This window comes from Oreochromis aureus, linkage group 14 (genome assembly GCF_013358895.1).
Source record: "Oreochromis aureus strain Israel breed Guangdong linkage group 14, ZZ_aureus, whole genome shotgun sequence".
Classification (NCBI taxonomy): Eukaryota; Metazoa; Chordata; class Actinopteri; order Cichliformes; family Cichlidae; genus Oreochromis; species Oreochromis aureus.
In genome coordinates this window covers 30,136,019-30,163,582 of record NC_052955.1, presented here as the reverse complement: position 1 = coordinate 30,163,582, position 27,564 = coordinate 30,136,019, and the positions used below count along the sequence as shown (strand labels likewise).

The 27,564-nt window shown below is 41.1% G+C and overlaps 1 protein-coding gene across 6 annotated transcripts; it reads right to left on the bottom strand.

Annotated features, from left to right (window-relative positions):
- Positions 1-2,285: 2,285 nt before the first annotated feature.
- Positions 2,286-27,564, bottom strand: slc6a4a (solute carrier family 6 member 4a). 6 transcript variants are annotated; one of them, XM_039598099.1, is made up of 15 exons: positions 27,546-27,564; positions 23,006-23,092; positions 14,645-15,560; positions 13,340-13,474; positions 12,674-12,896; positions 11,440-11,578; positions 7,950-8,084; positions 7,692-7,795; positions 7,324-7,451; positions 7,062-7,174; positions 6,157-6,288; positions 5,631-5,730; positions 5,325-5,425; positions 4,956-5,123; positions 2,286-4,004 (listed from the first exon to the last, which is right to left on the bottom strand). In XM_039598099.1, exons 3-15 carry the CDS (start codon positions 15,114-15,116, stop codon positions 3,930-3,932), a joined length of 2,025 nt encoding a protein of 674 aa, XP_039454033.1. In that variant the 5' UTR covers positions 15,117-15,560; positions 23,006-23,092; positions 27,546-27,564; the 3' UTR covers positions 2,286-3,929. The 6 variants fall into 6 exon arrangements, with proteins under 6 accessions (XP_039454033.1, XP_039454031.1, XP_039454032.1 ...); XM_039598097.1 differs by having other exon boundaries at positions 27,438-27,558; XM_039598098.1 differs by lacking the exon at positions 27,546-27,564 and adding an exon at positions 24,471-24,491.

The following is a 27,564-nucleotide window of genomic DNA, read 5'->3' as shown; positions in this document are numbered from 1 at the left end:
CGCACATTAATATGCAAAAATGTCTTTGATATGCTGCTGTGGTGGCCAATGAGCACTCAATGAAAACTGATAATTGATCATCAGAATCAGAATCACTAAATTCTTATCAATCCACATCAGTTCAGTTTGTAAATTAATGATCATTCATCTGATAAATCATGAGACACTGCTCCCTCCTATATAAGCTGCATTTATACTTTAAAAGTATTGGTCTTGTATTTTACTTGAAGTTTACCAAAATTTGCTGAATCAAACAGCACTACTATACACTTATAGAACTACTCATCTGATGCATACAGCTCAGATGGGTGGAGATGATGATTAAATAAAATCATCATCTCAGCATTGCAGGAATCAAACACACAGGTGTCTCCTCATATTCTATTGTTCATGTTGGTGTGTGTCTCTCTGTGAACAGACTGTTAGCTAATGCTGCTGATAGCAGATTTCAGTTACAGGATTAATCAGTGATGACAAGAAACTGTCACCTTCTGTGTAATTGTACACACAGATGCACACAGTTTGATAGACAAACTCGGAATATCCTGACAGGTTGGGACAGCCCACGGCAACAGATGACTTGCAGAGGGCTTTGGTGCTAATACCTTTAAGACTACATATCATTTTTTACAAAATATTACTACACTGTATCTGAACGGTTACCCGAATAGACTGTCATCAGAGAGTGACACACAGAGGAATCTCATAAGAAGCCTCCCCACACCAGCATGGCTACTCCAGATGAGATTCTCATCGATGATTGCACAATGATGTGAAAAAAGACGGTTTTCACATGACTCTGTGCAGACCTTTGAAAATCTAAGTACACCATTACTGCTTCTGGGTAAGTAGCAGCCCAGGCAGTGATAATAAAATCTTTTTTTTTCTCGACCTAGAGCACTTACATGTATTTTAGCACAATGCTAAACTCTTCCAAGGAGTGGAGCCCCCTGCAAAGTCACCCAAACAAAAAAGACTGAAAACTATAACTTGCTTGGAAGGCTTACCAGGAAAAGATATATCTGATATTCCTGTATTGGTGTGGTTCCTGCATCATCTTAAAACACAAAACTCTCTTTTGGTACAAATGGCCAGAATTTCAAGCGTTTAATAGCATTAGCTAACTTCTAGGCTAGTGCTAACTGAATGCTCAGACAACATCACTGGTCAGTTGCAAAGTTGATCTTGGAGCAACATTGTTATAATGATATAGAAACAACACTAACACAGGGATAACAGGAGAAAGGCTTTTCTCTCTGGAAAGAAAGTGGCAGCAAGTGGCAGCATGGCCTAGGTTTTGAACAAACCACAAGATTTCTGGAAAAATGTCCTCGTCTGTGGGCTTATTTTTACATTTCTGGTTGTTATTGGGTTTAATAGTTCCTTCAAGTTTCTATTGTCTCTTAGGTCCAGGTGTTCAAGTGTTTCCTTTAGTTCCCGTGAGATTTCCAGTCTTGGACACAATTTCTCTGTGACGTTACTCCCTTTGCTCTCCGTCCTGTGTCAAGTCGCTCTTTCTATGTTAGATATTTCTATTTTAGTTGCTTCTGTTTTACTTAGATAAGCATGTGCTTTGTCTGTTGTTTTGCTCCCTGTCTCCTTACCTTGATTAAGTTCAGCCGTGTTTTGTGGTCCTGGTGTTTCCAGTTTCTCAGATTGCCTCATGTGGTATATTTACAGCCTTAGTCTTCCTTCAGTCTTTGTCAGTGTTTGTTAATATCTTCTTTTGTTGCCTTATGCTTGCCTCTGCTGATAAGTGTGATTTCTTTAGTTTGATTTATGTTGTGGAGTTTGAAATGCTTTGTTGAGCATGAGTTCTTAACCTTTTCTGTTCGCCCTTGACTGTCCCCTGGACAGACAGGAGAAAAGTGGTGGTATCTGGCACATATACCAAACTTTTAGAGACAAATGTGAGACCATCTGATCCAAAGTTATTGGGATGAAAGATCATTACACACTATTGTGTTCAAACCTTCTGTTTTTGAGGGACAGCAAATAAAAAGAAAAATGTCTTAAATGGACAGTGGCCATAAAGGTAAAGGAAATAAAACTGTTTATTTCAGACATTTTAAATAGTGAATCATACAATTTTTTGAGGAAAATACCGTCCCCCCAAAAAAACAATGGTATGGAGATGTCTCCTGGACAGACATACCTCTGCCTTTCTGCTCTTCATAGTTCCCCTGGCCTCTTTCTTACTAGCCCTCTGCACTTCCTGATTGCTTGAATCCATCAAATTGTGAACAAGAATGGACAAACACAAAAACTTACAGATAACAAGATGACAGAGTTCATTGTTTATTTCCATATATCTTTATTATCTGTTATTTCCCATATATTTATTTGTATATATATATATTTATATATATATATCTTTATTCTATACAGTTGTAGTCTCAATAGTCTTTTATTGACATACAAGGATCGTAGATAAGCTTGAGAGGTACGAGAGAGCGAGGCAAGAGGGAGTTTAATTTCTTCATAAGATGTTTTGGCATTTAACAAGACAACAGGAGAGCACGTCACAGACACCCACCCACACGCACACACACATTTGTAGCACAGGACACATACACACCACTGCATGCACACATAAAGGGGCTGAACACCTCTAACCCATACAACATACTACCTGAGGTGTACACACACACGTGCGCACACACATACACATGCGCACACATTCGCACGTCAAAGGGAGAATGAGGAGGAGACAGGCATTCACAGGATTACATTAATACCAGACTGACTAGTAAATACACATGTACATGTACAGTACTCGCCATATTTTTAATTCCTGCTCCTACATACACACAGATACTCTCTGGAGCATGCATACACGCACACACGCGCAGGCACACAGATTTTTTTGGTAGAAAGTAAATCGCAGTAACGCTGACTTTCAGACTGTGATAGTGGTAATGGTATTAGCTCTGATCCATATTTGGCTTCTCCTACTGACAGATACGCAGTACGACGGCAGAGCGCAGAGCATGAGTGTAATTAAACAAAGACCATCGGCACTGAGTCTGGTAATGTGTGGTGAAAGATGCAACGACAGCACTGCTACATTGTAAAATAAACTCGTGTTATATTGCAGTTACAAGAATGAATACAAGTGGTTACTTTCCACTGGTTATTATAACAGTCTTTCTTCTACATGACCACATACAGTCACAAACGTACACATTCATACCACTACCAGACAGTGTTTCACAGTGTAGGAACCTCATTGCAGATCTGTCCTTCCTCCAAGATGCCACCAAATAAACACAGGCTGACAGTCAACACAACAAAACCACAACAATATTGAAACGACTTTAGAAACAAGAACAGAACAGATATCATATATTTGGCTTCAGTAACAGATGTAAAAGATACCTGAATTTGCTACATATTAGAATGCATAACTTAACAGCATTAAATAAAAATACAACCATTAACAGTCAGAGCAGAGAGGACTGTAATGTATTTATCTGGCCTTCGCTGACTGAGTTCATTGTACAGTATCTCCTGTTTGGGTATGTTTTACTGTCTACATTAAAGAAATTGTGTCATACTTATCACTTATTATATAAAATTACTGTTAGAGCTGGGTGACCTGAAGAAAAACCTGGTCACTGAGTGACTCTGGTGACCCCTTTTAGGTGGGACAGAAATGAGAAGGTGACCACAGAGACTCTGCAAAACTGAGAAAAAAAACAAAAACAGCACGAGGATCCGATCTGAACCAAGCTAGACATATCTACTAATGCCTGGCTTCAACTAACTCCGTTTACATTTCTACAACTTGGATGGAACGAGTGTAGGAGATGCACGAAAAGAGGCAAAGACGGTGAAAGGTAGCCCCCTTGTCCTGTAGTTTTGCAGTATGTCCAGAAGAGGGCACTCCAGGTAGGTAGAGTTGCACTTTTCTTTTGGTCAGGGTTTGGTCAGACTGCATTTGTGACAATAAAATCCCTGTGGCTGTCACCGCCGGGCACTGGCGTGATGCTTTTTAACAGACGCTGTGGATAAAGAGTAAAAAAGAGACAGAGAAGAAAAAAAGACAGAAAAAAAGAATAAATCATAGTGACATATAGAGTAAATAGAGCAGTTTTAGTAGTGACAGTGCTATCATTATTAGTTACCCTGCCAATAAAACATCAAGAAGTATCTATTGGTAAAATATACACTGCTTGAAATAAGATCTTAAAAAGAGCATATTTGTCAAATTGTTTTGTTCTGAAACATTGTAGAAGAACACAAAACACTTTCAATTACTGATAAAACACAGCCACCTGTTTTGTCACGTTTCACTTACACGCTCGCCATCTCCGTTCACATGTACACAAAAACATGACTTGTGATTGTCGATCTGTGTCGGTGTCATTGTGCACCCTGGCAGCAGAGTCAATACAGAGCGACAGGCACAGAAGGTCTGTCTAGCGGCCTCTTTGATGTCCTCCTCCCTTCTGTCAACCCCTCACACAGGGTTTAACAAGATTTTAATATCAGTGATGACGATAACGATGCAGACTTTTGCATTCGCTCTGCATTCACAATGCATTATGTGCATTGCAAGGTGTTATACAAAACACCCGCTATGTGTCTGCTGAACACAATTTGATGACTGATTTGTTTTTTGATGCTGCAGCGCTGCTGACGGACGGGGTCCGGTCACCTTTCAGTTACAGCAACGTGACAGGCTACACATCCGCTGCAGGGTGTGTGTGTGTGCGCGTGTTTGTACGCCTATTCTATTTGCTTTTTTTCTTGCTAATCTCTGGCCCGTGCCTCCACCTTGTTCCTTTGATCTCCAGTCATGTGTTCACAGGAGAGAGTAAAACCTGGCAGCACATGGAAAAGAAAAGGGCCAACAGCAATCCTTTGTTGTTCCAGAAATATCAGTTGGTCAGGAGAGTAGACAGGACAGATGGAGAAAAACAGAGTTAGGAGAGAATTCAGAAATTCTGCACCTGTTTGAATGTGCCCTTAGCATTGAGCAGGTGGTAGACCATGTAAGAGGGCACACAGATGAATGACGACACCCCGATGCAGTAGCCCAAGACAGTGGTCCATGGTGGGTAGTGGTAATCAAACAACCTGACCTCTGGAGGGAAGGCCAGGAAGCTGATGATGATGAACTGAGAATAGGAACAAATCAGAGATCAGACATAATGAATGAATGAAATATCACAGTAAATCTGACCACCTGTCATCTCAACTTATAAGCAAATGACAGCTGCTCAAACTATTTTGCCTTCGAGGGCTTACTCTTCAAACTGCTAATTCGAGCAACAAATACAACTTAGTGTAAGTGTGCAAATGCTGTGCATGCCACTGACCAGCAGAAAGCAGGGGCAGATGGCCACCCAGCAGACCCTCCAGAAACAACCCGGGTAAAAACCAAGCATGACCTGCACGTCATTACAGAAACGGTTGGTGCCTGCAGAATGAACACAGACACATGAGACACCTCAGAGTCAAATATCAAGAGCGAATATTTGTCTCATTTCTTCTATGTGAACTGACGAGGCAGCTGTGCCACAAATGAAGCTCAGAACTATACACTGTATTTTTATCACTTATTTACGCTGTGATTCTCATTAAAGTCACAAATTTCCACCATCGCCACAAAAATCACCACTCACCGTAGAACCAGGACACAGCAATGACTTCCAGCAGCACCACAGTGATGACTGCAGGGCCCGTAGCGTACTCCTCAAACAGCTTCACTACGAACGCTCCTCCCTGAGACACGACACGGACGAACAGGAGGAGTTATTTCTGAAACGTTTTCTATGAATGACTTATGCAACTTGTGAAACAGTGTTCATCTGCCAAGCCTAAGACAATGCAGACAATTTAATTGAGCAGAAATCTGTGGTGGTCACTGTCTTACTTTAATGAGGGTTGGAGATACATGGATTACTGAGGCTGCTCTAATCTGATTTTCAGCAGATTGTTAACTGCGACACGTTACGCTGCATAAAAACACAGCAGCAAAATTCAAGCTTATTTTACCAGTGTGAGCAATTTTCTTATAAACTTATCAATATACTGAGTGAATGTGACTAATTATGGAGACTGAATAATGACATTTTTAAGCTTTAAATGTTTTGTTAGTAACTTGCATTCCTTTTTGACAGTAATGTGATTATTCCCAAATATACTTACATATGTAAGCGTAGAGAGAGCTCCAAGGTAACACACACACACGAGGCCAAAGACGAACCACTCTCGTCTCTTAACCAGCATATGAGGGAACTCATCTAGCATAGCTGTGATTACCCCTTCCAAGCCTGCAAACTGGGGTCAAAAAGATAGTAAAATAGAAGAAAAAGATCAAGTTCAGGAAAATGAAGTCAGGTGTGTTTATTTGACCATGTTTTTAATACCTTTGTAAAGCACATTTTGACAGGTTTTATCTTAAAAAGCACTATATAAATAAACTTACTAAGATGGGGCAGAAGGAAAAGAAAGTTAGGGCAGCTATATGTCATATATGTGAAAATTCCACATCTGTGTTATGTGCTAATCATCCACTGTTTGTCTCATCTTGCAAAAGCTGCAAAGATACATAGCTTTGCTTCTGGACTCGGTGTTGAACTGCTCCAACACAAAGTCATGTACACCGACATATTTTGCAGCAATATCCTCAGTCATAAAATCAAACAGCATAGCATCCCCGTTGAAGGTTTTACAGTGATTATCAGCTCGTGATAAGAGCTTACGGATCTCTCCACCTGGCTGCCTCCGAGCAGATAAACAAAGGTTTATGGAGACGAGACCATCACACAACAGTGATATGGAACTCCTATCATTTTGTTTTCACCGAATGTTATTCAAAATTGAACACAGAGGACAAATAATACTCAGTGCTTTAAAGGAGAAATGAGCACAACTGTGAAATCACTGTCAAAGTAAAAGAGGAATCCCCTTTATAAGAAGACAAATATGAAATGTCCCCAAGAACTGGGAGTTAGGCAACAAGTGAATATTTTAGATTAAAAATTAAATGCGAGCAAACCTAAAGAATGCTGTCTGACTTTAACACTAAAATGAGTCATCGGCAAACTAACCGTGCTATCCAGACCCAACATGATGATCATGAGGAAGAAGATGATGGCAAAGAAGGTGGCAGCAGGCATGTTTGCTATGGCTTCTGCATAAATGATGAACAACAGACTGGGACCTAGAGAAAAAAAGTGAGACCTGGTATTTATATGCCATCCAAACTTCCACCAACAAACACTGGAGATTCAGTTGTTTATTCTGAATAAATTTCCAACAAATTGAGTTCGGATAAAGAACTTCTTGCAGTGTGTTGGTGCAGGGCCCGACCTGCATCCTTTGCCACAGCGTCCACATTCTGTTGCCTCATCTCAGCCATGTAGCCCAGCACAGTAAAGATGACAAAGCCAGACAGAAAGCTCGTCAGACAGTTCACTGAGCTGGTGACCAACGCATCTCTGACAGAGGAAACAAGTGTTTAGCAGGAAGATGGCAAAGTTAGAGCACCTATGCAAAGGATTTAACCTTCCGGTAGTTTCATCAATAAAGATATGTTAATATTCATGGTCACACACATGTTAAATAAGGGATTTGAGAGATAAAACATTTCTGCTGAACTTCAGTAACCACAGAGTAGCATTTTGACATTAAGCAAACAGATGTCACTGATTTATGAACTCAATAACAAAAGTTTTTACTTGTAGCAGTTGTTGTGAAACGGGTTGTAGCTGGCAAAGGCAAGGAGCACGCCAAATCCCGGACCCAGAGAGAAGAAGATCTGAGCTGCTGCATCAATCCAGACCTTTGAGAGAGTGAGAAGTAAAGTGATGACAAATAATGATGGGAGAGAAGGACACGCGTTTAAAAATGATTGAGGAATAAGAGAAAGAGGGCAGGATCTGAGCTCGCTACATATGTTGATGATGGACCTTGTCACACTGAACCAACAGACTCACAGTAGTGGAAAGCAGCTTCTCCCAGTCAGGTTTGAGATAGAAGACGACACCCCTCCAGGCCCCTGGCAGGGTGGCCCCACGGATGAGCAAGATCAGGAGGACCAAATAGGGAAAGGTAGCAGTCACCCAAACTACCTAATACAGAAAGCAAAGGACCTTATTTACTTTAATTTTAATAAACCTTTATACGCTTAAAAATGTGTTTCCATGGGATATTCAAAAAGAAGCTCTTCACAATGTGAAATCACTGACTATGTTACTGTACAATAGATAGTATTAGACAGCATTAGACACACTAATGCTGGCAGCAGTGGATGAGTGAGCTACAGCTGACAGCAGCTAGCAGGGCAGCTGCTACTGCCAAGGATCCCTGGGGTTTGACTCGGTAGACCGCTGTTCCTCACTGGATGCTGGGCTGTGATTGCCGCTGGTGCCTGCACCGTCGGGCAATGTTCAGTGCTCTCCCCTGTCGGATCGGATCTGATGCAATCCTTTTCGGGCAGCTGTCACTTTCTGGCCATTGCAGGGGCTTTGCTCCTGGCCCTGTTTTGCCCAAGAATTGAGTCCTGGAGGACATGCTAGCAGCAAACTAAACCACTTAGACTCACGACTAGTGGTTATAGGCTGTGTGACATCTGTACTGGAGATAATTATTGTCTGGTTTTCAAACTAACCCTGGGCTTCTGGCTGTATGTGATGCTTCCTAAGATGGATATGATTAGAATCTGGCCTCCCTTCAACCGGTGCTGATATAATTGTTGTTTCTGTGACTTGGATATCCAAAGCTATACTGGATAAAGACGTGGCAGTTGATGGATTTAACATTTACCGCTCAGACGGTCCCAGAAAAGGCACCTAAGCAATTTGAAATCTTGGCCTTAACTATTAATCTGTTTGGTCAGTCTATGACAGTTGTTGGCTGCTATCGGCTTCCATCTGCTTACCCCAGCACGTTACCTTCTCTGGTTCAACTTTTATCTGAATTGAATTTAAATGAAATCATTCTGGTAGGTGATTTTAATTGGGACTGGCTTTCTTCTGTTTCTGTTGATTTTAAGGCACACTGTTTGTTTTTACTCAACTCAATTTATTCAAAGCCCCACGCACCTTAATCCCAAATCCCCAGATAACTCTTCTCTTATCGACCCTTTATTTAACCAATATGCCGCATAAGTTTTCCACATTGGCAGTTTTTGCCAATGACCTGAGTGATCACTGCATAGTTGGTGCTGTGAGAAACACCAAAATCTCACGCTCCAAGCCCCACATCATCACAAAAAGAAATTTAAAGCTTTCAGTGACCAAGCTTTTCTTCACGATTTATTCAGTTTTAACTGGGGTCATATTACACTGACTGATAATGTCAATTTAGCTTGGAAATATTTCCAAGAGTTTTATCTATTTTGTGGACAAACATGCCACTTCTTGCCAGGTCAGGCCCTGGTTCAATTCGAAACTGGCCGGTCTCCTACATGAGAGAAACCAGGCCTGGGCAGCTGCGAGAAAATCCGGATCCGATGATGATTAGCTATGTTTTTGTCAGCTGCGTAATCAGTTTACAGTTTACTGCCTCCATCAGGAAGCGTACTTTCTGACTTTAACCACTGACAGTCTAAACGACTCTAGGAGGTTTTGGCAAACTATAAAGTCTCTCCCTGCCAGCTCTCATTCCTCAGAGCTACCTCTTCACTTAATTATTAACTTCATTCCTGTGTCAGACAAAACTGAAATGCTCAATTTTTTTAACAAACACTTTGTTGCTTCTTGTTCTTTGTTTAGCACAGTATCTGATGGTAAACCTTCTGCATCCAACTCTGCTAGCAGATCGGTTACTAACACTCTTTCCTTTACACCTTTCATGGTAGAAGAGGTATATGAGGCTTTGAAGAGCCTAGGCACCAAAAAATTAGCCGGTCCTGACAGTCTTTATCCTTTCTTCTTGCGTGTGGCAGCAAATATCATAGCTGAGCCAAGAACTACTGTGCAGCTCTTTTTATTGATCTATCAAAGGCTTTTGACACTGTTGACCATGGCATTTTAGGTCAGAGATTACTGGAAATAGGCCTTTCAGTCCGAGCAGTTGGCTGGTCCTCCAATTATCTTTTGGAGCATAAGCAGTGTGTGCAGCTCAGTGGCCTCTCTTCCAGTTTTTAAAATGTCACTAATGGAGTGCCGCAGGGTTCTGTCCTGGGGCCTATATTATTTACTATTTATGCCAACCGTGTTGCACAGAATCTAGATGCATCTGTTCATTTTTATGCAGATGATACACTTATTTATTGCGGTGCCCGTACCATTGACATGGTTTTCAAACAATTACACCTAGCTGTAGTCTCAGCTCAGTCTCAGCTGGGTCAGCTCAGACTTAAACAGAAAAAACCAAAGTCATGCTGTTCTCAAACAGAAAGAGGGTGCTGGCAGTATCCTTCTCTTGTATCTGCTCAAGCCATTTCTATTGCAAATGTGGCCTCACACCTAGGTAGCGTGATTGATGAAAATCTTTCCTTCAAGCCACACATTGACCATCTATTGAAGAAACCGAGGTTCTTTTTCAGTAACAGATCATGTTTCTCTTGCACGGCAAGGAAAAGGCTTGTTGCCACCACTTTTTTACCCCTCCTGGATTATGGTACATAATTTATATGAAAGCCTCTGCTCACTCTCTTCATCTTTTGGATTCTGTCTATCATGGGGCATTAAGATTTATGACTGATTGTAAACCTTTAAAACACCAGTGTACTCTATATTCTCTGGCTGACTGGTCCTCATTGGTCTTACGCAGGAATGTTCATTGGTATTATTTTATTTATGAATATATTTCTAATTTACTGCCCTATCAGAGTACATGTTACGTAAACAGTTTAGTCATAGACTGGGGTCTCCGGCCATCATTACATTCACCGTTAAATCAGTTCGTACAGATTTTGGGAAGAAAGCATTCTCCTCTTCTGCCCCGTCTTCATGGAATACATTGCAGACGGATCTCTCAATTGATTTCACTTGCAGACTTCAGACTTATTTTTAATAGGACTGTGCACATTAGACATATTTAGCTTCTTTTTTAAAATATTATTGTTGCAATTTTAACATGTTTGTCTGGAGCAGGTATCTCATGTAAATGAGACACTGGCTCTCAGTGGGACTACCTGTATAAATAAAGGTTAAATAAAAAATAAAAATGTAGGATTTACAGTATAAATCTATTTCTACCAGTCTGTTTTACTCCTTTATCTGAATATTCTTGCAATGTTTAAGAGAACATAAGGGCACGAACTTTATGTCTAAAAACGGTGCTATATTGCCTTAGCTAGGTTCTGATATTCATTCCTTTCTAATCAACTTTTCCACACTCGATGATGAATATAATAAGGGTAAAGAGAGGACAGGATAACTGCTGTTCTTTTCTCTGCCCGTATGTCTCCATCCATCAATCCATCCATCTGCTCTAACTGACACCCCCCATCAGCCATGCAGGCACCCCTTCAGCTACCTTTCCAGACGTCTTGACTCCTTTCCAGATGCTGAAGTAAACAATGGTGAAGATGAAGAGCAGACATAAAGCCAGTTGCCAGCTGATAGAGCCCAACTCGTGCAGACCTGGGGAGAGATGGACCTGCAACACCTGCCGGCTGGAAAGAGAAAACAAGAAAGAGCGTTTGTGTTGAAAGTTGAGGTTGAATGAAATGCAAAGAGGAGAGACAAGAAAGACATTTTATGCAGATGAATTGACAAGGAGATAAAAAGTAACTGAGTAGAGGTGAAGAAATGTAGGAAGTGGAAGAGGAGGAGAGCAAGCAGGAAGGGAAGGGTATTGTGCAGAAGTAATGGATAAAACGCAAAAACAATATGGGATTAGAGACAAGGGAATGTTGGAAGATTAAGGAAAGCAGAGGTGAAGGAAAGAGCACGGAAAGAAGGAAATGTGATATGAGCGGACCAGCGAGAAAAGAAAGAAAACCATCAGTACGTAAGACAAGACTATTACTATTCAAAAGGGTTTAGACAAACTTTATCGAAACTTTTGTTAAAAGCTGAAAAAAAGGAGTCAGAAACAAACTGTAAGGTCAGTGTGTGGGCACAGGTTAAGCACCAGGAGCTCAAATGAAAAAACTGAGACATGAATTGTGCTAAAAAACAGGAAATTCTGGCGCCAGACTGAGTTGTGGAATCTGTTACTTTTAAACCTGCGTTAGGAAAAGTCAACTCTGCGTCAACCCTGAATCTGTCTCCGCAGTCGGACGCAGTGCTGATAAGACTGAGCCCGTTGACTGCATAGACCCTGAACAGTCAAAAATAACAGAGACAATGTTTTTTAAAGACCATGACTTAATCGCTGCAAAAACAGCCCATTAAAACCTGGTTAACTCTTGGAGGGCATATATTTTATTACTGGCTAATACCAAGCATTACTTTATATTTTCCCATAATCCAGTAATTCAAAAACTTGTTCTCTCACCTGCTCCTAAAGGGGCATTTCATACTTCTGTGTTACTTATGCACTCATAAGGAATCTCCAATCAGTCATTCGTACCCTGAAATACTCATAAAGTCCCTGCACTGTTTTCACCACCAGTAAGTGAATTTTTAGGGGATGATGGTGGGGAATCTGTCCCACACACCACAACCAACCCTGGAATTGAAGTCATCCTCCCTTTCTTCACCTGACGTCTCCCTCCTGCGTAGAGCTCCCCCTATGCCACTACATCTGACTTACATGCACTTACGTATAGAACTCCTCAGCAGGGGACGTAGAGGAGTTGGACCAGGACACGTTGTGGTCTGAGGACATGTAGCGGTTACAGTTGGCTGTATTCCAGGGGTTGGTGCAGGTGGACCAAGGCAAAGTGGCCCGGAATGATGACAGTAGGTAGTACAAGGCCCAGGCCATGATGGTGTTGTAGTAGAAGGCTACGTAGAGGGCTATGATACAGATGGCAAAGCCTATCCCTGGGTGATTTGAAGCAAATAAATACATAAGTGACACCAAATCACTCACTGCCCACATCACTCACATACATCAGTGGGTTATTTTTTCAAGCTAATTCAAGTTCCCTTTGGGTGAGTGTGTGACATTTCCAAACAACGACGATTTAAATACTATCAAATTTCTAAGCATCTGGCATTTGGCATGAAAATGTGACAATTTCCATAACAGAGAGTCAGAACATCTCACTAGAGGTGGGGGGAGCAGGGAGGTTAAATGAGCTGTCTCTTGGACTTGGATGATTTAAAACTGTCCTTCTTCGTCTTTTTTTGTTGTTGTTTTCCTACCTCTAATTTTCCCTTCCCTCTAAAGATATCTTCTTCCATGTTTCGTCCAAGCTGTTGCTTTTGACTTTCTCCCTCTAATCGGTTCTCTCTCTCTCTCTCTGTACACCCCTCCCTGTTACCTTTGAAGATGGGACAGATGTGTTTCCAGATGGAGATGCAGCCACTGCGATGAAACTGGCCGAGAGCTAGCTCCATGTAAAACAGAGGCACCCCTCCGAACACTGCCATCAACAGGTAGGGCAGCAAAAAGGCACCTGGACAGAGACGTTGGAGAAATTTGGGAGGGAGAATAAATGCGTGACAATGAACACGTGTTGTGGGAGAACAGTAAGAAGCCAACTGCACTCAAGAGAAACTGAGCTCTTTCACACACCATTTAAGAACACTCTGTAAAAATCCTAAAAGGTGCCAAAGCTTATTATTTATATAGCTCAATCTATTCAAAAACAACACTGCTGTATTTATTATGCTTTGTGGAGTTATTTTTGCTCAAATCCTATCATAAAGGATCTCGACATTGATGTTGGCTTTGTTCTAAAATATGAAAGTAATAAAATTAAAGGCCTAACACAGATGAGCAGAAGAACATCAGGACGGCAGCCAGATCTCCGACTCTTCAGCTTTTGCGGGGTGTTTGATAACACATCGCTCTCTCCTTCTTGCTATCTGATTGCAAACTTATTTCCATGTGCACGTGTTGCATTTGTGTGTGTGGACGGGACGGTGCTTGTGCCTGTTTGTGACATGAAAGCAAAGATAAGGGCTGATTGAGCAGCTGCCTGGGAGACAGGTTATTAAGCAAGGAGAAAGACACTGAAAAAAACACAATTAATACTGTTGCCTCTATCAAGTGTCCCCAGTCTTCATCTCTACCTCGCTCTGCAAGGCACACACACTCACACACAGAACACAGGAAATTGCAAAGGTTTTATTATTGCAAATTCAATAAAAAGAGAGGCTGTGTTTGCCGCTAGGTGAGGATCGGCTAGTAAAAGAGCAGGGCAGACACAAGCGTGGACTTTGTGAAGACATACCTTTTTGTACCTCCGATTGCGCAAGAAATAAGCTATATCAAAACACTTATCCATACACAACTTTGTTAATTGGGGCACTCCTTGTAAGCTATTAAAGCATTTATTGGGAAGTACCACAAATCATGCTAATCTAACTCAGACTTTAATAACGGCAAAGCTCGAGAGCAGTCGGCCGACTACAGCTGCTACATATAAAGCACATAATGTGAATTACAGAATACACAGCAGTGAGTATGAAAGAGCCTTTTCTTCTGTCTAATCCTTCAAATCCTGTTTGCTTTAGCATGGGATCTGACGTGTCGTCTCTCTCTCTCCATTCCACCACACTTTATGTCTCATTCTCCCCCATTTGACCCGTTTCTCCCCTCCAAACATGTTTTGCTTCCTCACCTCCTCCGTTTTGGTAGCAGATGTATGGGAAGCGCCAGACATTTCCCAGGTCCACGGCGTAGCCGATCACGGACAGCAGGAAGTCCATCTTTTTGCTCCAGGTTTCTCTGGGCCTGTCCAAGCTTGTTTGCTGGACCATCAGAGTCCTTAGGCCTCCCAGAGGTGCTGAGGATCCAGTACCGCTTCCGGGTCCTGCGGCTGTACCCGCAGCGCAAGCTGCAGTCCCTGGGCCCTCCCTGGGGCTCTGAGGGGTGGATGTTGTGAAGCCATTGGACACCTGCTGGCCAGAGCCAGATGTCATGCTCTTGGGACCTCTGTCTGCAAGCCCATCAGCAAGCATAAGTCTACCATTTTCACGCTGTGTCCCATCCTCTTCTCCCCCCATGTCCTCACTCTCCTTGTCCCTCTCTCCCTCATTCTCCCCTTTGTCCATTGTCAGCATGCTCGTCATCATCATATCTTTTGTCTCCATTGGGTTGTGTTGATGTTCGTGTTGGCAAGGTAGTTAGGGGTGGAGAGCGGTTCTCAGTGACAATGAAGGGAATGTGGTGCTGCTGTCTGATATGGTGCCCATTAGTGGAAAAGAAGCTTTAGGAGAGGGGTGTAGTGAGAGTTTGGGACAAGACTGGGAAAGACTGTCCTTCTCATGCAGGTAAAGGAGATAAGGAACTGGAAATGAAAGCTAAAAGAAGAGAAAGGGGCCAGATTGAGGGGGTGTGTATGTGGGGAGAGGACTGTAATGTTTAAAGGTCTGTTGAGCAAGAGGGAATAAGAGCGGGCTGCAGGACAGACAGAGGAGGGTATACGAGAGGAGAGAGATGTGTTTGAACAGGATGTGGCTAGCAGAAAAGTTACAAGAATCTTGGATCTATTCCACAAACAGCTCGTCCTCTGAGGCCCACAGTGATGGTGCAAACTGCAACACACAGAGGGGAAACACACGTGTAAATCACAGGATAAGAGCTGATCTTTTTTTAATTACTTTTCAGTAAACCTAAATAAAAATAGAGCAGTCCTCAGGGCAGTTTGCTTTTTCTGGATGAGACAATGAAAATGAAAATGGCTCTTAAAAAAAACTCCAAAACAGGACAGAGTCTTGTCTTACATGATAATGAATAAGAGGATAAATCCTTAGAACAGAGGAAATTGAGGGGATTCTGCTGCGACATGTCGATTCACTTACTGGAGCCTTCTACTTCTGTTTCTCATTTTACGCTATCAGTTGCATAACTTGTTTTGATGCTTATCTGACCAAAGTAAACTGGGAAGAAATTAGAGAATCTAAATACCAGCGCCAGCAGCACGTTTGAAGGCAGGAAATGCACACAAAAAAAAGGGGGAAGAAAAAAAAGGAAAACAAAAGAGCATCTGTGGACATGCGCTAGAAAAGATGCTCTCCAATTTTCATAGTGACAACAAACACTGGGCAAAGATTCAACATCAGTCAGATACTCAACAGGTTGTTCTTTGGTTGCCATGGTGCTGAAATATGTTTAGCAGTTTTACAAGAAAATAAAGGTTAAGCTGAAAAACAAGACTCACGCAGCATGAGAACCAACTTTTTATCTCCTTAATTTCTAATGCAAATTCTATTTTTTTAATTTACTCATGCAAATCTAAACTCAGGCAAATAAAACTAAACATGTAATTCAATCTGAAGGTGCAAACAGTTCTATAAATTCATCATAAAGCACATCATAAAGTTCACATCTCCTAAAGCTGTGTTTTTTTGTTCTTTTTCTTGTTTTGCAATAGAAATTAAATTCCGATTCTAATAATCCAAGATGCTTTCACATGAGCGATGGGTCAAACTATGACATCTGTTCAAAAGTGGATTAGTTTGTTTATAGTGTTAGCCCAATTAGTAATGAACTGTAAAATGTGGGAAGACACAATTTACATGGAATGCCATTACCTTAATGAACAACGAGTGTCCAGCAGTTGTACACGGCACGACATTCATTCCTCACCGACATCTGACTACCACACAACAAAGGACGCCGTCAACTACATGGACTCTAGCACAAAAAGAAACGCTGGATCGCTTCCACTCCACTCAAACTTTTTTCTTCTCCTCTTTGCAAACCACACTTTTAATTTCTACCGAAAACAACCCCAATTTCTTCATCACAATAACTTCCATCTGAATCCTCACCAGTGTGAAAGAAGTACTGCCTGCCTCGATTTTAAAAAACGCGATGGAAAATCTGTTTTTGACCTACGATGACATCAAAGACGTGGGAATAAAATGAGACAAAAAATGAGACAAAAAAAATAAAAAATAAAAATCTCCTCAGCTACACTTACCCCACAGAGACAACAAAATGTATGAGCTGTCACACAATCTCTCAATAAGTGAAGGAAAACAATGGGAAAGGTCTCAGTATAATGCTATTTTCTGGACTCTATGTGCAGACAAACTTCATCACCAGGGACCCCCCCCCACCACCCAAAAAAACCCCAAATAATAATGAAAAATACATGAAGACCCATTGTTAAAGACTTAAAAAATCAACACTACAGACTGATACAGTGGTGCAAACTTTAAATTCACTGGTCTCAACAGGAAATTATTTAATCTCTTGCCGTTTCACAAAGTCATTTTTAATAAAGAAAGAGACGGTAAGATGACAACATCAAGATTTCAGTAACGATACACTGAAAGAATACGACATGTGAGAAAAATACTAATGAGACATTATAAAACAACCCAAATTAAAAACAAAACCACTCTCTGCAGCAATCTTACTAACTTTTGAAGTAAAAGCACTACAAATCAAACCAAAAATCTAAAGTTATAGGTTTTACTCAACCTGCATGCATACGTTACCTTTAGAGACAACAGAAGAGGTCAAGAAGAACATGTGGCGCTTGAATCGTATGTGAAGAACGGCAGCAAGAACTTCTACCCAAAACTTAAAGAATCCCGTGGAATGGCAAAAACTTGCCAGAGAAACAGCGTGCCCTAGCACATCAGGACACCGTGTTTGCCCATTGAGCTCTCAAACCTCTCTCATTTTTCTCTCTCTCTTTCTCTCTCCCTCCCTTGTTGTCCCTCTCTCTCACTCACTCCACAACCAACCGCACTTCCACACACACACACACACACACGCCTGGTTCAGAGAAGCACAGCCGTGCAGATGTATGCACAGATGGATGCATGGATGCATGCAATCAGACAGAAGATAATAAAGAATCATTAGGCGAGCACAGACCTGCACATCACAGTATCAAGTTTTTGCTTTGATACACTGATAGTACAAACAGAAATGACGAACTGGAGCACAGATCCAACATGGTATGGTCATGGCAGAACTGTCATTAAAGCGCAAACACAGCCACACAGTGCAGACAGGGGAAGTCCTACCCTCGAGTAGTTCTTCTGGCATTGTGGGGCTCTGTGTCAGGGTATGTCTTACCTGCACACACACACCCCAACATACTACACTGGTAAAGCACTGCTGTGCTGCAGTGCTTTTACTCCCCCTCTTTCCAGTTTTACTTTTAGATTTTGTGAATCTAAAATTTCTTCGTTTTTTACTAAAGATTCTAATGTGCACCTGCTCTGCAGAAATGCAGTCTTTGCTGCTCCACCCTGGTTGCATACATACAAGTTTTCCAACCAATACATTTTGCAAGATACGGTCTTTTTGTTGAATGCTATATTTGATTCATTTACAAGCTGACTTCTGTTGTTTAAAGTGCATTAGCAATCTTTGGAATTAAAAGCTTCACTTAAACACAGCTTGCTGCTCCGAGCCTCTGAGCAGCTGAATCATCTTGCTTACTGTACTTGGTGCAAGGCTGTGGTAGTCAAACTGTGTTCTCTGTACCTATACTCCCCCAGGTTATTGCTGCAGCTTAAGCATTTTTGCTTACTTGAGCAACAGTTCAAAAGTATTAAATACTCTCATTAAAGCTGCTTTACATATCAAGTTAGATTGTGAGAAACAGAAACTGGCAGACCCCATAACAACTGGTGTTCATTAACATATCTTTTATATAAAATAAAAAAATATTGGCTCTGCAATACTGTTATGTCAACATGTAAGTGCATTTCCAGCCTGCCTGGGTGGTGTGTGGGTGGACGGGGGCACATAAATCTGAGGGCTTATGAGATGATTAAGTAAAGAATAAAAAAAAAAACAAAGTTATGTTATCGTCAGAAATAATGAATATTTTAGTTTGTTGTTTCTCTGTTATTTGAATGAAACCATCTGAGAACGTATTTATCTTTAACAAATTTTTAAATATGCTTTTATTTTTGATATTAAATAAAATAAAAGTCGGGATTGTAAGAAATGCATTAAAAGTCCCATCTTGGTTAAACATTACCACCACTGTCATGTTCACACGCAGTGCAGACAGACACAAGCACAAGCATGCACAAACACTTTCTCACGCACACCCATGCTGTATAAACCATATCTGCACTCACACAGCTGAGGCAGAGCAATACCTGTCATGTGTTATTTAAGTGTTAAATAAATAATTATATGATAATGCAAAGTCTCCACTCCCGGTGAACCATATGTAAGTTAATAAGTAGGTTTTGTTTGTTTTTTTCCCCAAGAATCCCAAAGAGGGTCTCAGTGTATCTCTTACTCTAAAACAACTCAAAGCTTTTGGGCTCTGTGCCAGCTTCTAACAGCCTATAGTCTGGACCTTAGACGACAGGAATGTTTGAGTAAAAATAATGTGCAGTATGCTTTGGCAACTCTCAGGGGGTTTCCTGAATGATTTTGGACTCTAGACCGTAGAACACAGTCAACACTATTAGCCAACCTTCCTTTTGCTCAGATTTTAATCTGAACGGAACATACCTGACAGAAATGATCAATCAGATTGGACCCAACAGCCAGTTTTTCTGACTAACTTAATGTATTAGAAATGAATAGCTAGATAAAGACAAAATTACCTTTGACTATGTTTTTTGTACTGTGGACTTCTGCCACTATCTGGCTGACATCAGGTTGGGCTGGAGCCCATCCCAGCTATCATAGGACAAAAGGCAGAAAGCAGCCCGTACAGGTCACCAGTCTACCACAGACAGACAACCATCCACATATGGCCAATTTAGAGTCACCAATCAACCTAATGTGCATGTCCTTGGACTGTGAAGAGAACCCACACAGCAACAGGCGGATAAAGCCGGACAGTAGATTTGAACTTAAGACCAATGTGCTACTCACTGATTTGTGAGAAGCCAATATCCTGCTGTATATCAACCTAGCTTAAATATTGATGTATCGTATCCATCTGTCAGTTATAGTGCATATTTTTAAGCATTATCTCTCCGTAGTATATTTGGCACAATAAAAGATCTTCCAAAATAATCTAAGTAAGTTGAGAGACACGGGTTAAAATAAATATTATATTTAGGACAGTTATTCGTAACATTTGTCTTGCATCAACCCACAAATCCACTGAACATGTGGTGTCACCGTTTTGCAGATTTGACATGAAGGTAAATAAAACAGAGCCTGATAGCTGCACATAATGAAAATAACACAGCACAGCAAAGTATTAATACGCATAACAAAGCCTGTTACTTCCTGACTGAAGATGTTGCAGTAATAAAGGGTAAAAGCAGACGATAGCACAGAAAGAAGGGGGGGGATTTTCCCATTGAATAAGAGACAAAAACACTAAAAAATAATTCATGAATCTTAATGAAGTCCAATTGTTTGTACCCTTTTATGTTTTTTTAGACTCTGTGAGAGTAGTTTCTCCTAGGTTCCTGACATCACACCAACTTTAGTTCTGGCTAACTGAAAAATAAACAGTGCAGGCAGGAATGGGAGGCAAAAACCATTCAGTGCTGCACAAACAATTTAACTAGAATGCGGGACCTTTTGTAATAATACTCCCAAGAGAAAAACAAGTTTTTATTTTTCAGATTGAGGTGCGACCTGATAAGCAGATGTGCAAACACAAATTAAGTGGCTTTATTTCCTTTACGGTTTCAGTGTTTATAGGGGTGACTGGGCTTTGCTTTCATTTTTTGTTGTACTTCTTATTACAAAACAAAGAAACCAGTTTAATTCACAACCCCCTGGCTTGATTTGTCTGCTTTTTGGCACCATCAACACATTTTCTATCCTGGTCTGTACCTCTGACCTCCTCTGTGTTTGAGCTTAAATTTGGAAATCGCAATCCAAGTCATCCAATAAAGTAACAAGTGGTAATCTAGGAGCCGAGAGATTACGCATTAAGCAGAATACGTCAGACACAAGCACAATGAACACTGGTACAGCGAGTGAGAAATTTGATTTAGCCCTTCAGTGACACCTCTTCAAATATAAAAACGGACAGAACTGCAGCTTTTTCAACACATTTCGACACATTTTCATGAGACAATCATAACCTTATTATTGTGCTCTCTCTTGAAATCACAGAGTGATTATACATATATGTGCTTTGAACTTAATACTCCTAACCCTCCTCATAAGCTCTAATACAAGTTTCAAAACACAGAAATGTAGTCAGACTGCTCAACCTAAACTTTGGCCAATAACAGCCCATCTAAATGCTTGTTGCTGTGCTACGATGACAACGAAATGCTTGCTGACAACAACTTGCACATATGATAAAGTGCTGAATATGATCAGATGCCACGTGCCCATTCAGTTTTATTTTCTTTATAAGATGTTGCCTAATTATTCTGTAGACCCTGTCAAGACATCAACTATACTTTTAGTCAACTGTGCCAAAAGCATCCATTAATACAGGAATTTAATGATATTGATACGTCAATGGAAACAATGTCTTACAGTGACACACAGAGGCTTTCAAATGTTATGACCCATGTCTAAACTTTAAATGTGTGTGGGGGGTAAAGAACTGTGCTTAAAGAACATAATATAAAGGCGAAAAGTACAAAAGCAGCCCTTGGAATGGTGCATCACAGCCTGTAGTCACAATGCCACAGGTTAAATTCCAGCTGGGACACAGGTTACAAACTCTGTTGCTTCCTCACACTTTCCTAACTGAGTCTTCAGTGTGATTTAGTTTCACAAATGAAGTAAGATAATAATTAATAATATCAGGTTTATAAGACAAAGATATATGTTGTCACTAGGAAACAAAGACTCTATTGAGTACTAGACGGCCAACACTTCCTGCCAAATAAACACTTTGCCAGCACAACTTAGGAGCTTGACCTCTTACTTCAACCTCAAGTGGTGACATAAGCTCTCGTTGGGACGGTGGCACAGCCACTAAAACTAAAGGCAGTCCTACAGGTGTCCAAGGACAGATTACCAGCTTGGTAATAACAGCAAATTCTGCTACAAGCATTATGAAGTTATACTATTAAAATAAACACGAAAATACAGTCTGAAACAGCCTGGGGCGTAAATGCTAGCAATGGAACTAAAAGAGAAAAAAAAATTCCCATTATTTTCTGGTTTATGATGGTGAAATATATATTTGTACAATGGGTTAAAATAAATGAAGTTCAGTTCATAATTTGACTCTCATTAGAAATGTCCTGGTGACATTGAACACAGCATCTTTGAGATGTTGCAGATATTTTCCAGGGAGGCTGAAAAAAAAATGACCGCCTCATTATTTATTTGATTAGCGATTATTAGGCTAAAGGCTATCCACCCTAGATATTCTTCATTGCTATGAAAGGATGTTGAAACCCAACTATCTGCAAGCACTTATTCCTATTTCCCTTGAAACTACAACAGTGAGATTCAACTAAAACTTGGCAGAGTTATAATCTGTGGGCAGTTGATGTTTGTGTTAATTATTTGAGGATTTTCTCAAAACTGAGCAGCTTAATGTCCTCGAGGGAACAGCTAGAGCTGACCTGTTGAGCAACGCCACACATTACCACTGGAGAAGTTACAACCACACCATTCTTTATTCTGTATTACAAAACGCCTGCCACGAAGATTGAGAGCATAAAATACAGAAGAATGCAAGAGGTGCTAAAAATCATCGAGAAGCTTTGATTTGGCGTGCATCGCACTTTTCGCTGAAATATGAACCCATTACTGATAATTACTTCCATATTCATTAATCCAAAAACTGAAAGTTTGTCACAAATCTGGCAGCTTCGAAAAGTACAAATCCACATAAAAGAGATTAATAACAGAGATAAGGATGAACCCTTGATATCAGAGGCCCCAAAAGGAAATTAAACTACTCCCATCCAACGCTTACATAAAAATACAAAAAACACCTCATCTCCTAAATCCCTCCTGGTGTTGCTGAACATTTACACACATGCAACAGGCCTATGTAAAGATCTCACACACTCGCTGGATATGAATTTACAGCTGAGGACTGATTACAGTAAATCGTATATGATGAACCTGCTGGTGAGGAGTCCAGGCAGAGTAGTCTTACCTTGATATTGTTAGCAGGACAGCGCGCGTTGCCCGTGGAGCATCCGGTCATCTGGACCCCCAAGACGTTGCCGCCGACCAACGCCGTCTAAACCCAATCACACAAATCACACATGCCTGGGCTTACAGCGGGCCGCGTTCTGCTCCGCCTGGATTTAAGACACAAACACTCGAGCATGCAACCGTCCGCTCACACCCAAACACACACACGCTGAGCTTTAGAAAAGGATACTTGACCCTAATCCAGCACTCCTTGGTGCATATTTATAAGGGTCAAAGAGGAATGAGAGAGGAGCACGTGTACATTAATTATGCTGCATATGTAAAAAGGAAAAAAAAAAGCAACATGATGGAACACAAACATTATGAAGTGAGTGTGAGAGAGATTTTTTTAATGTCCCAGGCTGTCTGTGCCCTGGTCTAACTAACCCATTTACGGCCACCTGCAACCTATCCTGCCAAATGGACCGGTGCCAGGTACAGTAGTACAGTCAGTCTACTAGGCCTGTATTGTGTGTGACAGACATGAAATGAAAGAGATAAAAGGAGGCATCCTGAGCAGAGAGGGAAAACAGTCACAGACATGTTGATATTAAATTATAATCACCGTGTCCTCGTTCCTTCTGTCTCACCAACTCTCACACACACAAACTCTCCTTCTTGTTAAAGGCCGGTGTTGAACGTCATTCCAATCAGCATCAGCTGAAGTACTAGGTTAATCCTCACGGCATGCAAACCACACACAGGCGTGCAAACACACACACTGTTAAAGAAATGTGAGGCAGTAATGAGACCGGTTGTGCGATGACCATTCCTGTATGGTTCAGCGATGACCATTCTTCCTGTCAGGTGTTGCCAACTTAGCGACTTTGTCGCTATATTTAGCTTTTCAGACCCCTTAGCGACTTTTTTCTAAAAAGCGACTACGACAAATCTGGCGACTGTTCTGGTGTTATTGGAGATTTATTTATGACGACTTTTTGACGTGAAAGCGGGTATCGCTTTTACTCTCAACAAGACCTCGCCCGTACCAAAGCGCTCACAGGCGGAGGATAGTCCTCCCCAGCTGCTATCAGGGCAGACTATGTTCACACCTATGCGTCCGAACTGCAAATGAATCGCGCATGAGCGAAGCCGCTGCTCCCGCACTGACTTAACACAGTCAGTTCTTCTTTACTGTTATGCTTTTGTGGATCACGAGGTTTAAAACTACTTATAAACACACACTCACACAAAGTAACTCCACCAGAGTGCCTATTCGTCGGGTCTTTTTGCCGGTCCAAGCCCGGATAAAGGAGCAGGGTTGAATTCTGACAAAAAACAGGAAATTTAATTTGTAGTTCAAATAAACTAAATGCATTTAGGATGTTTTTACTCACTTTATGTCTCTTCCACGATGTAATTGCAAAATAAATTTAATTTGTAGTTCTAAATAAATTAAATGCATTTAGGACGTTTTTACTCACTTTATGTCTCTTCCACAAACAACAACGAAAGTTTATATTAAACCAATCGATGATGTCATTTAGCACTTCTGGCGACTTTACAGCCAATAGCGATTTTCCTTACTGAGGTTGGCAACACTGGTCAGACACAAACGGCTGTATGTGGAAACGATCATAAGACTAATTTTGATGTCAGGACTTTTAAGCCTGGGTGCACAGGTTCATAAGTTCACAGGCTTGCTTTGTAACACACCGTACGAGAAGAAAACTTTCAAGAGAGGCAACAGGTTGCAAAAGAGGAAAGCACTCACATCAAATGGCCATTAACCTCAACAGTGCAAAAACAGAAAGTTAAAAAAAAATCCTCATATTACTTGTTTAGAGGTAGGCTGTTAGCTTGTGTCTTTACGAAGAAACCTAGAAGACACTGTAGAAAATGTAAGGCAAACAAAAAGAGAAATGTCCTGACATGAACTACAGCTTTGAGGATAAAAGCAGCTCCTCACTTCACTTCTCACAAACTGCCTGTGATTTTTTTAATTCATTCCATTTACCATATACTGTTCACGGTAAATTGACTGGTACTAATATAGTTAAAGCTTTTCTGCGTTAACCATTTAAGTACATGTCTTAGAGTACTTACTGGTACGTCTAAAGGTGTCTAAAGCAGCGGTCCCCAACCCCCGGGCCTCGGACCAGTACCGGTCCGTGAGTCGTTTGGTACCGGGCCGCGAGAGTTGAGGCTCAGGTGTGAAATGTATGGTTTTCAGGGTTTTTATCGGTTTTCAGCGTCATTTTGTTATCGTTTTTATCGTTAACTCGGTTTTCCTGGGTCTTTTCACGTGTGTTATGAATAAATCTTCTTTTTTTCGGTACCGGCACTAGTTTTATTTTGTTGTATTTATCCACGACACCTTATTGCCGGTCCGTGAAAATATTGTCGGGCATAAACCGGTCCGTGGCGCAAAAAAGGTTGGGGACCGCTGGTCTAAAGGACTGGTTCTATGTACATACAAGTCGATTTAACACTAATAGTAAATGGAATACACCAGTTTGTATTGAAAGTCCTCGGGCAGGTCCATTTACCATTAATAGTAAATATTCTTGTGCTTATATAATAAGAGGTTTTCTACAAAAACTACACAAGTGCCAGTCTTATAGTACTTGCTAGCACTGGTGTTGTTAAAGTAGAAAAGCTAAAATTACACTGCTCAGAAACAGTAATTAACGAACACGTTTTAATCATGGTATAGCATCAAGTCAGTTAAACTTGTGGGGTATTGAGCTGGTCAGTTAAGTAGCGAAGAGGGTTAACAATCAGTTTCAGATGATTTGGTGTTTATGAAATTAACAACAGGTATACTAGAGGGGCAACAATCAGACAGCTCCAAAAAGGAATGATTTTACAGATGGAGGCCGCAGACATTTTCCACTCCTCATTTTGCATTTGTCTACGGTCAGTGTCTCTACTGGTAGCATTAGGTGATACCCTAACGCTACCAGGTGAGCCCTACCAAGGTTGTACAGGTAGTCCAACTACCATAATGGGGTTGTGCCACTGCTAGCAGTTTTGCTGTGTTCCAGCAGAGCATATAGGAGATTCCAGGAGACAGGCAGTTACTGTAGGAGAGCTGGACAGGGTTGTAGAAGATCCTTAACCCATCACCAGGAGAAGCATCTACACCTTTGTGCAAGGAAGAACAGAATGAGCCCTACAAAATAACCTCCAGCATGCCACTGGTGTGAATGTCTCTGACATGACAATCAGACACACACTTCATGACGGTGGCCTTAGGACCCAACTTCCTCTAGTGGGCCCTGTGCTCACTGCTGGAGCTGGATTAGAATTTACCATAGAATACCAGAATTGTTACCTGTGCTTTCAACAGGTGGGATCAGGCTCACCCTGATAGAGGGTCGCAGACATATAAAGGTCTGAAGAAGCGTGAAGAACATTACGATGCCTGTAACATCGTTCAGCACGACCAGTTAGGCGGTGAATCAGCGAAGGTCTGGGGAGTCATACCGATCGAGGGACACAGAAACCTCTACAGGTAACTGCACTCTGACTGCCATTAGACACTTGGGTCTTTTTCCTGGAGTCATTGTCAGACCCTACACTGGTGCAAAGGACTAGCCCGCCATTTTTCCACTTTGATTTTCAGGGTATCTTTGAATTCAGCTCTCTGTAGGGTGATAATTTTCATTTCCAACAAATGATGTGCCATGCTCTCATGCCTAAAACATAACCCAGTTGATATCAGTATAGATATACAGCATGATTTCTTTCCCACATTCAGACTTGATGCGTTCCTTTCACTTTTTTGAGCAGTGTGTCTAAGTAATCGTGCTTTTACTGTTAAAGGTAAATGGACTGGTACTTAGAGTTGGAGCTTTTCTACTCTGAGCATTCAAAGGACGCTGTAGGACTCAGCCTATCACGCACTCTCATGCCAGCATTTTTTCTCTGTATCTAAGCGCTTAAGGAAACATATCCGATGTTACTTCTGGGGTTCACTATCTTTTCCAAGGATACGTCAACACGCTGGAGTAGGGAATAGATCCACCACTGAGACACACAGGTGTGTTACTTATCAATAAACTATGACGTCAGAGATATCTACAGTGCGTTTCCTGCTAATAAAATCCTCACCCAACTCGGCAACAGTAACACTTTCGCTGTAATACATGAAAGGAGGAAATAACTGACTAACACCCAGTTCAAAAGTTGAAAGCAATGGCCAAGTTTGCAAACGAACCCTCTTGTGACCCCTATGAAATACTCAGCTGTTTTATGTGTCGCAACAATAAACAACAGTTTTAGCGCTTAATTTACTGCGGTCATTTGGCTAGTCCACACAAGAACAATAACAGCTAGCTCGTTAGCATAGGTGTGACAATATAAACTATAACCTAATAAAAAAAAGCAGCCTTTGGATGATAACCCACTATTATAAACGCAAAGTCTACATTGAAAATTACACAAACCTTAATTTGTCTTCATAAAACTGTTGTGCTGAGTGTTGAAATCTTTTACTATCAATATCTCCCATCAAAAGGTACAGTACTCTTCTCCAGGAGATAAAAACAAGTTACCTGTTGAACCTTGAAGCCT

Excerpts from the sequence above, each read along its gene's own strand:
- slc6a4a (XM_039598099.1), bottom strand. The coding sequence starts at position 15,116 with ATGGAGACAAAAGATATGATGATGACGAGCATGCTGACAATGGACAAA. Across the intron at positions 5,731-6,156 it reads CTCTCTCTACGCTTACATAT|GGAGGAGCGTTCGTAGTGAA; the intron begins GTAAGTATATTT and ends GTCGTGTCTCAG. Across the intron at positions 5,426-5,630 it reads TGCTGTGTCCTGGTTCTACG|GCACCAACCGTTTCTGTAAT; the intron begins GTGAGTGGTGAT and ends TTCATTCTGCAG.